The sequence below is a fragment of the Drosophila santomea genome, chromosome 2R, assembly GCF_016746245.2.
Source record: "Drosophila santomea strain STO CAGO 1482 chromosome 2R, Prin_Dsan_1.1, whole genome shotgun sequence".
NCBI classification, from domain to species: Eukaryota; Metazoa; Arthropoda; class Insecta; order Diptera; family Drosophilidae; genus Drosophila; species Drosophila santomea.
Window position 1 is genome coordinate 16,179,510 of NC_053017.2, and position 12,510 is coordinate 16,192,019.

The 12,510-nt window shown below is 44.9% G+C and overlaps 2 protein-coding genes across 2 annotated transcripts; both read right to left on the minus strand.

Annotated features, from left to right (window-relative positions):
- Positions 1–1,352: 1,352 nt before the first annotated feature.
- Positions 1,353–2,912, minus strand: LOC120446814 (protein mono-ADP-ribosyltransferase Parp16). The gene has a single exon (XM_039627977.2). The coding sequence runs from the start codon at positions 2,593–2,595 to the stop codon at positions 1,519–1,521; it is 1,077 nt and encodes a 358-aa protein (XP_039483911.1). The 5' UTR covers positions 2,596–2,912; the 3' UTR covers positions 1,353–1,518.
- A 984-nt stretch (positions 2,913–3,896) lies between these two features.
- Positions 3,897–5,755, minus strand: LOC120445202. Its single transcript, XM_039625437.1, has 3 exons — positions 5,220–5,755; positions 4,820–5,034; positions 3,897–4,246 (listed from the first exon to the last, which is right to left on the minus strand). Exons 1-3 carry the CDS (start codon positions 5,728–5,730, stop codon positions 4,139–4,141), a joined length of 834 nt encoding a protein of 277 aa, XP_039481371.1. The 5' UTR covers positions 5,731–5,755; the 3' UTR covers positions 3,897–4,138.
- Positions 5,756–12,510: the final 6,755 nt, after the last annotated feature.

The window sequence follows — 12,510 nt, forward strand, 5'->3', positions numbered from 1 at the left end:
CTGAGCAAAAACAGTGTGCAATTTTAGATATTTTATCTATGCAAGTGGAATAAAATGTTGTTGAATACAAACTTGTAAGTAGTCGAATCATAAAAACAGCCGATGTTACTAAATCCGACATGATTTTAAAAATATGTAAAATTAGTGCAATATATTCGCTCTGTGCGCTCATGCTAATGTGCATCTTGGCTTAGCTTTCCACTCAGGGGATGGCCTTTTTATTTTGGTGTCGCCGCCACTAAATTGAATTTTATGTGGCGAATGCCAACTTTGATGTGTGCCTTTATTAATGGTTGCTGCGAACTGTCGCCCTTTTGGGTGAAGTGCGGCTTTGGGTGGGGAAAATCATTGGGGTCTAAATCAGCACTGATAGAGCGTCGGCGGAGAGTTTACGGTAATTGCAGCACAAACAGGGGCGAAAACTGGCTGCGAGCTGGTAAGAGGATGTAAATTCAATGAAATATGGCTTGCAAAAATGCCTCGCACAAGCAACGCCTCAAAATGCCAGCAATGCGTCGTCCGTTCCACCCGTTCCGCCGACCATCTAAACATCCGAACAGACGACCATGTGACCATCTGACCAGCGGCGGAAAAGTCCGGCCATCGAACGGCAGCTTGGAATTCCAGGCATAACTTCTAGCGGCAACGAGCAGACGAGCATATGTAAAAAGCGGAGCCAGCCAGCGCGACACATAAGTACACACGAACACACATTGCTGGCGGGTTTCCATGACACAAAAAAGGAAAAGCGTGCGAAAAAAAAATGGAATGGAAAATCTAGCCCAGCCAAGTCTCTAAATTGTGTGGCCCTAAAAGTGTCCGGCGGCACATAATGCTCACATAAAGCAAAAGTGCTGGCTAAACTAAGAAAAAAATCTATGGAAATAGTAAAAAAATGATTTTAATAATAATGCATTTTAATAGGACAAATGAAAAAGTTTTAATGATTTTGTAAGCTCATCTGTAAAAGTATGTTGTATACCATTCCCCCCTTTTAATGCACTTGGGCTTTTAAAAGGCATTGTAATATTTCTCCCAGTGCAAGTCCACTCACACGCAGACACACACACACACAAATCGGTCTGTGTCCTTGCCACATGCAACGTCTGCCGAAGCTGCTGCTGCTTTTGCTACTGCTGCTGTTGCTGTTGCCCAATGGCCGCAAGGAATTTCACACAATTGCTAGAAAAATTGCAGAAAATTGAAAATGTGCGAGAGCGCATAAATTTTTACTGCGTCACTTGTGAATGCTAAATTGTTGTTATTTATGTGGGTACTGAAAACACCAAGCTTCGCCAGTTTATCCCTCCCACTCTCTAAAAGCTACGCAAAGGAAGTTAGAATCTCTGAAGTTAAAAGAGTTGAGACACAAATCGATTTCATTTCACACATTACAGATGCCTGTCACTGAATTCTGTTGCCGACTCCACTGAAAATCAAACTGAAGTCGGCAACAGAGCTCGGTTTCAACTCAAGGTCACAGGATGTTGGGTAATAAAAGTTGACGACTATCAATTTTTAAAGAAGACCTCGCTTGAGGACGTGGAAGCCAGTGCGCGCAAACAGGCGAAAGAAAGTGCTTCCGAAGTGAGCCATCGAGGAAACGATCAGCAGACCAACGCCCAAGGATATGGCTTCATCCTGGTACTTGTCCACCCAGTTGAGCAGTTCTCGAGCGGGCTCCGCCATCAGCTTGATCTGCCTCTCGATTGCGTGCTCGTGGCAACTTTGGCCGTACAACAGTAGATACGATACCTGCATGGTGCTCGCATCCTTGATGATCACTTCCTTTTTATCGCGACTCGTTTCATTGTCCTGGAACACGAACTCCACCACCGCGACGCATCGCAGTATCGATCCGCAGCGGGAGCCACCCAAGCCAGCCTGTGGCTTACTCCTGGCCAGGGCCTCATTGATATCGCAGGTTAGCTCCAGGTGCTTCCCGTTGGCCAGGGAATTCTGGTTGAGCAGGGCATAGAGCTTCTCCAGCTTGCAGCCGTAGAAGCCCAGGCGCACGGATTCCTTGTTCTCCTGCCGCAAGCGGGCATAGGCCTCCCCCATCTCGTTGCCCTTGCCCGTTCGCACCTCAAAGATCTGGGTGGGCGGACGCTTGGGCGGGGGCATGCCCAGGTGGGCGTACAGCTCCTCGAACTCGCAGGGCCGCAGGGAGCTCAGGGACACGCGATCGGCCTGATCCACCAAGATGTCCGTTAGCAAACGGACCACATTGGGGGAGCAGTCCTGGTAGTCGCAGTGCATGAGCTGTTGCTGCAGTACCTCCAGTCTGGGCGCATCAGCCAGCGTATTGAAAACCATATCGATGGTGCTCCAGTGGCTGGGAAACGGTCTCAGTCGCGTTCTGTAGCGATAACTCCAGGCGGCGGCCATGAAAATCGTCCACAGAGCCTCACAGCCCAGAAAATCATCCTGAAGACGGCGCTGGACGAGATGCAGGTCCCTCAAATGAGGCGTTACCGTTTTAATGGGTAGTCCAATGGAATGGGGCAGTAGTGCCACCAAACGCCGCCAGCTGATCCTTTTCGCAGGAATTTGAGTGGGATATGCCACAGATGTGGCGCCCGAAAGCAGAGTCATTTCCACAGGATTTTCCTGATTTCCCTACCGAGACTAGAATTTGGAAATTGTAGTTCTGCAGAGAGTTTTCGGCAAGCCGTCGGGCATCAATCTAAGCCTCCGAAAATCCCGACAATCGAATGAAGTGTGTCGCTCAGGTCGCAGGTCGGATGATTGCCCCGGACTGGTTGCAGGAGATTGAATTTCGTCCTCGGATGCACTCGAAAAAATAACAAGGCGATTTTGTGCTACACTTTCTTTGGTCGTAAATAATGTTCGGAATATAAACTTTTACGGAAAATTTGACAAAAAAGTCGATTTTCTTAGCACTCACTTTGGAGCATGCAAGCGCTAGAACAAATCTTAGAATTATAAGACCAGTTGAGCAGTTAGTTCTTAGTTTGCTTCGAAGTATTTTTTTCGAGTGCATGCATAGTAACAGTTGCCAAGTGTGATTTCTGGATGGGCTTCGGTTGGGTGGCTGGCTGGTTGGTCTGTAATTGATTAATGGAGCCTGATGTCGAATGCCTGATGCCTGCTGTCTGCCGCTTGATGGCTGACGCTCACCTTATGTCGGGGGTGACTTAACCTGGGTTGCCCCGAGATGAGATGCGAACAAACACCACCCACCACCCATCAACCCCCCTCCCCCACTGCCTCACCAAGCGGAGCAGAGGTGGAATGGTCAAAGTTGCATCATAGCTACGCAGTTAATTGGATACTTTTTCAATACTTTTATCTCCGACAGCAACCCCATTGGTTGGGTGTTCTGGGTCCTTTGGTCCTCCACCTGCCGCTGCATGCGTAATTTATTGATATACTCGGGCTAAATTATGAGTCTCCTGGGGAGGCGCGAGAAGGAAATAATTTTTTGTTTTCACCGCTCTGCTCTGCCCCGCGCCTCGGAAAAGCGGAAAAGCGCGAGGCTGCAGGTGTGGGTCTGTGTGGAAATCAGTTAACCGAAAAAGTTTGCAACTTTTTGCCGTGCTCGCTGCCTGTGAAATCAAAGTTGGAGTTTATTCAAATAAACGCCGACATTAAGAGAGTTGCAACTGTTGCGTTGCGTCGTTGAAGGCGTCTCCTGGCATTCGGCGGCATAAATCAGGGCCAACAGCCGTGGCAACTTTTTTCGCAGATAAACTTTTGACGTCATTTAACCCTCTTGTTTTTTGCCAGCCTTTTTCGGGGATGCCTGCAATGTTATTAATATGCCCAAGTTTCTTTTGCCGTTGTCAATTCCCCGGAGGCGCTTGCTGCTAAATAATTCCACTTCCCATCGATTTCCCGCCACCAGGACAAACGAATGTCTTTAAAGGATTCCCCTTCCGTTTATTACACACTAAATGGGGGCTCGTTTTCCTGTGCTCCTGGTGGGCAAAAAGTGGCAGATAAACGGGACACTCAGTGATAAGATATTTACCACATTGTTAATAAACAAAATTAGGGTGAAATGATATTTTGAACTTAGAAGTATATGCAGCAAAAACTAATTAAAATATTGCAGTTAATTCGCCACATTTAACCCACCAGCGAGCTGAAGATAAGCCCCCAAGACTTAAGCAAACTAAAAGCTGGAGATGGATAGGTACGACTTTACGGACTCCACAATCCGCTCCACATAGATGTTGTTCGTGTGCATGACGAGTAGCAGATTTCGCAGTGGCAATGAGTTCTGAAATGCAGAAGATGAGACGTGAATCAGTGTGGCGAAATCAATTATCAGAAACACTCTCCATCGGCATCGGAATGGCTGATAAATGTATATGGTTTCGGGGCTGGGAAAAATAAATATAAATTGCCTGCTGGCTGTCGATTTGATTTCATAAATATGTGCCTCACGTAGCCCAGCTCAATTGCCAATTAGAAGCGAGGCGAATGGAAAAGCACTACGAAAAGCGGCCGAAAAAGCATTAAAAAAAAAAAAAAGAAAAGGCGGTGGCACTTGAAAATTCTGTGGCATCAACGGAAGTTGATTTGTATACGGAATCGCATATAAAGGTTGCCCACTTTTAACCTGTACCTTTCCTGGCCAAAACTCAATAAAGCAATCGGGAATTTTTCTCACGTCCCTCTAGGAAATTATTATGGAGCTGGCAGTCGAATGGAATTCCTTTAAACAATTTTCCCCTAACACACGCGTAGCCAGGAGCTAGGAGGAGGTTGGGGCCATCGAGCAAACAAAGCGTGTCCCCTGGCTGAAATACAATTACCACATGGTGGACCCGGGAACCAATTGCCAACTCACCTGCAAGCCGCTCAAAATCTTGCCAAACTTTGGACTGCTAATGCTGTCGACCAATGCTGCGAACTGTTTGTTGCTCTCAAACTCGTCGAAGAACTGGGCGTACAGTTGGTCCTGCGGCAGAATTTCCAGGACCCTCTTCACCATCCCATGGAGGCCAGTCTGTGCTTCTCTAGCGACGGAGCTGCCATCTTCGATGGTTGTGGCTTTGGTAGGCCCTGAAAGAAGCGAAATAGTTATCACTAGATTTTAGACATTGAGGTAATGAATGAATAAATGCCTTTGTAACAAATAATATTATATTTTATTGTGAACTTTATAGAATAAAAAGTTCACATACTGCAGTTTCATAATACCAATAATTAAGGGCAGCATTTAGACAAAAGTCAATACTCATACGCACCGTTGACCGCAGCGAAGGTCAGAATGGCGGGTTTGAACGCTCCTGCCACGGAATGCATCACCTGGACCACATCTAGACCGTGGGCACCCAGATAGTTGGTGAACTCCAGGACTTCCGGTAGTTGAAGTATTTTCCGCTTGATGTCCGCAAAAAAACTGCTGGTGAGGAAGGCATAGTCCCGTTGAAACTCCGAATCGTGGTGATAATAATGGGCGGCTATGGTCTGGACTTCTTGCAGGGGAATCAGAGCAACAAAGGCGCTCAAATCAACGGAATTGTTTACCGGATTTGGTTTTTGACGACTCAAAAATATTAAATCATCGGACGCATTGCCTTGTCCACTTTCGTCACTCTCTTCGCTGGCGGTTCCATCGAGGGTCACGAAGCCAATGCCACTCACATCAGATTCGTCACTATTCGGCCTGATTAGTTCGTCCTGTGGAAAACCCACCGAAAGGGAAATTCCAGTGGCAAAAACGCCCAGAACCCAAAACAGCTGACCGCGATTCATACTGCCGATGTGATCTTCTGTGCCGATTCTGAACTTCTGACAGTCTCTTCTCACGGTACTTTTTTGTCCGCGGATTTGTGGAGACTTTGGAGAGCATTTTAGACTCTGACAATCGGATTGTCCGAGCGATTATTTAATTTAATCAGTAACGTTCAACGAAAACACCCAGTTGTTTGGGGGAATTCACGACCGAAGTGCAGCCAAGTGAGGTCACAACACTCGGAAAATAACATACACAAATTGTGAGTGCGTAAAGCTTAAAGTTATCAAAACATATAGAACTTTAAAGAAGTTAACAGAGATGAAATAATTTACTTTTTAGGAAACTTTTTTGAATAATTGCTTGATATTTTTAGAGTGCATCTTAAAGCTAACTTAAGTATATAAAATTTTGATTTATATGGCTTATCGCTCTCTTCGAATAGGCCATAAAACACGACTTGGGGCCTAAGCAGTCCTTGACCTCGTAAATTATGGAAATGGGCGTGTATCCTGTGGGCGGTTTGGACCACTGCATTTCCGCCGATGCAAATCAAAGAAACACACCCCTCCTGGCGGGTATTTGAGTGTGATACTCACACTTTGACAGCTGGCGTGAATGTCACCCGGTTAGTCACTGTGTGTGTGTGTATGTGTCACTCAGTCAACCAGTCATTCAGTCAACCAGCCAGTCAGTCAATCGCTCAGGCGCCCATTCAGGTCTCGTTTCCAGCTCGCTCGCTTGTCAAACTGTGCATAAAATATGTGAATACATGCATATGTGCCCGCACACTCACATTCCGGCTGATGTATTCATTTGCTCATTCAGCAAGTTAAGTAGGAATAAAATTGTCAATTTTCATGTCATTATTTCATGTCGTCGTCGCCGTTGCCGTTTGCCGTATGTGTCAACTGTGACACACTCTACACACTCTGCACACAATCGTCGCCCTGCGTTTTCAGATATGATTTATTCACTTGGCTTGATTTATTACAACCATCCCAACTGCTGCGGCTGCCCGTAAATTGTTCTGCCTACAAACCAATAATAATTGTATCCATCGTCGTCAACGTCAGGCGGCCGAACTTTAGTTGCACCTCAATTTTTTACATAAATTATTTGACTAAGCCCCCAACTTGATTAAAACTTGGCCCAGACTACCCAGACTACCCAGACTTCCGTACCGTTCCGACTCCACCGTAACGTATGACACTTTATGAATTTGGAGCGCAAAGTTTCGAGGGCTCAAAGTTTGCCGGTGTCGGTTAGTCGCTTTGTCGGTTGGAGCCGTAAACAATTGGCCATGCCAGTTATCTCCTGCACTCCGAGAAATTGCACCTAATTCGATTTAAGTCGCTTGTAATTGCTTAATTAGTTTCGAGTATGTGATCTTGATCCACTGAGATATGTTTTACCTTAGCTACTGAAGAGTTGCATTGCGGGAGCTATTGGCTTGAATAAATCCTGAAATCAGTACAAATTACTAAACAATTAGAGGAAAACTAAGCATGACTATTAGTTTGAACACAAACAAATAAATATTCTATATTAGGTTAATTTATTTACTATTACCGATTTTTTATCGCTCTTAAATGTCCACATGTTCTTAATGTCCTTAATGATAAACTGAAATTGCTTTAAAACGGCTTTGATTATGGTAAATGATGTTTTAAATTTATTAGGCACAGAACACTTTCCAAATTCCAAAATTAAAGCTAATGATATCCGATTGAACAAACAATGCCATTTTAAAAGCTATAGTATAATGATGTAAATTACATAAACTCCCGCTGTGGAGTTGGAAGTTTTTGCCAAGTGTGTCGAGCGGACCGAACTTATAAATTAATTTTGCCCCAACCAGAATACTTTAGCGAGCTCCTGGCATACCTCAGCTGCCATAAAGGTGGCTTCGGCCCAACTTGGCGGCGACTTAATTAACTGCAGTCCGGCAAAGTCAGCGGTACACACGCACCTGGGGCCGTCGCAGTGGAAAGGAAGAGGACGAGAACAAGGACGAGGATGAGGGATGGGGGATGGGGATGAAGTGCATCCTGGCAGGACGAGGAGGCCAGTTAATTTCATGCTGCCTGGCTTTAGCCCCACGACGCCATGTGTTTTAAAGTGATTTTCTTGGCCAGGCGCCTTTTGTTTATGTTGCGGCATAAGAGCGCCGCTTTACCGCAAGTGTCAACATTTATTTCCAACTTAACACTTTTGGCGTAACATGGCGCTTAATCCGCAGCGCCAAGTCGAGCCGCGCCAAGAACTTGACTAATTTTGTGCAAAGTTCAGCATTAACATTACCGCAAATTAGCAAAAGTTTTCGCACAAACAGCCGCAGCGCAGGAAAACAAAAAAAAAAAACCATGAAGAAGAAAATAAAATTGCAGAAGAGGGGAGAGTGCTGGAGCAAAGTGGTAAATCCGATTGCAGGGATTGCATGGTGGGAAAGCCGAAGGAAAAGGGAGCCAAACGGGCTGCAGGGAGCACTTTGAGTTGTGGCATCAGCAGACGTTGCCTGTAGTATCTGGGATGGTTCACTGACTGCCATAAATTAACTTGTCTAGGCCCGATTCCTTGCCGGGCGGCCTGTCCCCAAAACTTCTTGCCAGATTCAGCAGCTGGAGCAGCTCCATTCCTCTTTCTTGTAATCCGCTTCACACTTAATGTTTTCTTTTGCCAGCTTGGTTTCCACTTTTGTTGCACGTCGCAAGAAGTGTTGTTTAATTGGGTACATGTCTCCGAAATCGAAGCGTCAGCAGATTAGTAAGCTGCTTAAAGAAAGATAGATACATTCAAAAACCCAAGTAAATAGTAAATAAAGTGGTTGCCAAATCTTTCAACCTAACATCCTTCATGTAGTTTATTTCTATTTTTGCTGCAAATTAGGTCACAATAATTTATCTTCATGAAACTGTATTGCGCATTTGTAGAGCACATGCATCTTGAATTCCACCGCCCATCGCACTAATGGGTTTATTTTCGGAGAGAAAGCAACCTTTAATGATTGCCTACATATCTGTGACGTTATTCCCCCACCGTGACGTTTTGATTACGATATTGGTTATTTATAGACGGACAGATCAATCGATATGCACTTTATGCACGCCGACTTGTCCCACCGTCAGTTGTCAATCAATATTTCGGTTTTGGCTTTGATTTCCATCTCCTGTCCCGCCGAAGGATGTCAGTAAACCGTAACAAAAACCGAAATTATGTCCTTACACACACAGGTCATCGCTGACTGCCGACTGCCGACTGCCGCCTGCGCAACCTTCACTCAATTGGGGCTTTAGCTATTTTTGGGGGTTGTGGGGTATGGCGAACTGTATTACTGGATAACTGGGGATGCCCCCCGTCGTCCAGTTGAGTCCTTCAAACTGAAGAGAGCCGAGTGTTCCGGCGCTTTTGACACGTTTGGCAAATATTTGAGCACGTCTAAAAGCGCGTTTCGGTCTCCGGAGCAGGCAGGCGTTCAATATTTTCCATGACGAGCGCCGCAGCCTCAGATGACCGATATTCACCGCACGACCGATGTCCCCGCCCACTTTTCCAGCCCCACCACGATTTTCCCCCTTTCCCTTCCATCGCGTGGCAGTGCGTGCTTTGCCCTTGGCCTGTGGCTTAATTAATTTTCGCTTCCGTTAACAATTTTTATGCGGACTTGGCTCCTTGGAAGCGCCTGGCATGCGCTGATTTCGTGTTTATGGGTCCTTTAATTCGCCACTAATGCGGCTCCGTTTGTGGCGGAATTATTTGCCGGATACATGCGATTAGTTTTGCCCAGATTGCGAATAGTTTTCGCTCTTCATTCTGCAAGCGTGCAACAAGTTAATTACATAATTCAGCCTGCCCACGCTTGCAATCGCTTCTATTTTTTTTGTGTGCTACCAATATTTATGCCCAACTGGCGGGCAATGGGACTTCCGATATAAACCAAATAAACACTAAATTCCGGTTAAATAGGCAACGACACCAGAACTCTGCTGCACCAGAAACTTGGCCAAAAGTGTAGTATATAAAATAAAATAAAATTAAATAAAAATAAAAATAGCAAAGGCAAGAGCAAGAGCAGCGGCAGCAGCATCGAAAAGAAAGAGGGGACTTAAAAAATAAGCTAAAAGTCTTTTGAAGTTGCCAAAGTAAAAGCAGGGGTAAAAATGGAACGGAGGTTGGGAAAAGCGGGCAAATAGCGCGATATAAAGTTGGGGCTTTTTGGCTTTGACGCACGTAGCTCCCGATTTGAAAGTTTGTCGTGTGTGCTCAGTATACAAACATATATATGTTTATACATATATATAAACATATATATGTGAACAACAAGGAATCGACAGAAATTCGCAGCACTGCTCGCTGAGCATCGGAGTTTGCTGCATCGCTTTTATTAAGCTTATAAATTTTTTATTTAAGACTTTTCACTTTGAGCTGTTTTGTGCGAGGCCTGGGGTCCAAAGGCAAACAGCAACAGCAGCAGCAGCAACACCGACAGTCATGTGACATTTATTTGAGTGTTGCGCCAGGAGCATTTCAATTTCGCATTTTAGCCAAATGATTTAAGAACCAGAGTGGGGCCCACTTCATTGCGCCATCATAGCTAACCCGTCGAGGCCCATAAATTATCCAAATTGTTAATGCCGAAATTGTGAAATAGTGAAATAGTGAGACACATTCATTAAATGCCCAGAGCGCTGGATAAATGGGAATTTCAATAAAAATGCCAAAATGCCAAAATGCACTGGCCACGACATGCGATTCGAAAACATTTGATAAACTGCAACAATTTCCCCAAGGGCTTACCACTTTTTTCTCCCACTTTTTGTTCAATTTTTTTATTTTTTTTTTTTTGCCAGCTGACTGCCTGTATTAGGTTGGCGAATATTTTAGCTGGAAATGCGACTATATCCATATGGAGTTTATTCGATTTGATTTGTGGCCTGCTGAAGTTTTCAAAGTAAAAATTTCACCAATTTCGACCATTTCGATAATAAGATGCCGGACCAGCGTTTGTTCGTGTGCACGTACACAGGGCGAAAATGATAGCTGATTCAATATTAAAGATCAAATAATAAGTGCTCATACTATCAAGTTAAGGAAATAAATATATCAATAATAGACATTTTAAAGGCATTACCCAAAATGCATATCATATAACTAAATAACATGGACAAAGAATTAGTTTAAAAGTTATTTAGTTTTAAATGTATTCTATTTATATATGTTGTTTGCTAATATGGATAATGTGAAGTAACTATTTTTGCTGTGCATTTAGAGAGCTTGTGGGGCTCTAAAAAAGTGCCACGTGGTGAATATAAATGGCCAGGTTTCGCAACTTTTTCGCAGAGGTGCAAATTACTTTTGTTCTTTTTTGTTTGCTGTCGGCGTATATATTTGCTGGGCTTCCTTTTTCTATTTGGCTGACAACTGTCAAGCAGCGAATTGACCAGAGTTTTTGGCATTGCCTAAGCGTGCGTGTGAATGACCAAAAAGTGGACATGGATGTGGACATGGACATGGAAATGGACGCACAAGTATTTATAGCAGGACTATCGCATGCACGAGTACGGGTATGTGTGGTCAAAGGAAATCAATTTCCATATGCAAAACTTTTTTAGTGCACGTACTGGGCGGGAGGGAGCCGAAATCGAATTTTGTCCATAAAATATTCAAATTGTTCTGTATAAACGACGCATAAACATTCTTTGTGCAGGACCAGCACCTGCAGCCCCTTTCCCACAGTCTCCCTACCCATTCCTACATCGATTCCCATTTCGATCCCGCTCGAATCGCATAAATTTTTATGTTCAAATGCCAAAGGCCGTAGGCAGGCGATCGCTTAATGTGTCCCGCGGCAGAAATTCAATTTGTAGCACATCCGTGGCCGAAAACGGAGGGCTAAAAAAGCAAGCCACTGGAACTGCAAATGCGAAAAAAGTGCAAATGTCCGACTCTCCGAAGGACCAAGGAACCAGGACGAAGGACGAAGAAGCAAGGAGCAGAGAGCCAAACAAAACGAAACAAACCGGCAGCAAAAGTATCCCTCAGGAGAGCTGGGAAGAACACAACCTGGCTGTTGCTGCTGTTGCTGCTGTTGCTGTTGCTGCTACTTTGCAATGCGAACGATTGATTGAAAATTGATTTCATTATGAACTTGTGATGCACATTCATCTGACCAACCCATGCCACCCCAAACTCCAGCCCAGCCACATATCCTTCAACACCAGCCGGCTTTCCTTGCCTTTCCCACAGAGTTTTGTGCATCTCAGTAGATAATTGGATTTCGGAAGGACTCTAGTCCGTAGTGTGTATTGTGCTTTTCCACTTCCAATTAGTTATGGAATTTTGCTGTATTTAAATTTTTTGTATTCCCCCCGCAGTTAGTCTTATCGGAATGTGGAAGTGCTGAGTGGTGAGGGGAGTGCCGAATGGTTGGGTGGCTTCTGGGGGGCTGGACAACCCCAGCCAGATCCAGACATTTTCCCAGGAAATTAAGCCGCTTATGGCCGGGCCATTCGGTTCCTTTTGTTTTTTAATGCTCAGCCATGCTCCCCAGTTCGGTTTCTTTTCACCCCCCCTCTCCACACTCAGTTGGGGGCCAAAAAATATTACTCGGTTGCCATTCCACTTAAGATTCCGCTGGCCAAGTGCACTTCGGATGGCCACAAATGGCAATGGCTGTGTTGTCTGTCGCGCGTATTTAGCATAAAAGGTGCGGCCAAGACTTTGGCACGGTCTGCGCGCTTTTGATGTTGCCCCAACTCCACTCCTTGCCTCCCAAAAGCCCTCGACATTGTTGATATTTT

Bases quoted from the DNA above. Each gene is read 5' to 3' on its own strand.
- LOC120446814 (XM_039627977.2), bottom strand. From the start codon at position 2,595: ATGACTCTGCTTTCGGGCGCCACATCTGTGGCATATCCCACTCAAATT.
- LOC120445202 (XM_039625437.1), bottom strand. From the start codon at position 5,730: ATGAATCGCGGTCAGCTGTTTTGGGTTCTGGGCGTTTTTGCCACTGGA. The intron at 5,035-5,219 runs GTGCGTATGAGT...CGCTTCTTTCAG, and splicing joins GACCTTCGCTGCGGTCAACG to GGCCTACCAAAGCCACAACC. The intron at 4,247-4,819 runs GTGAGTTGGCAA...TCTGCATTTCAG, and splicing joins AGATTTTGAGCGGCTTGCAG to AACTCATTGCCACTGCGAAA.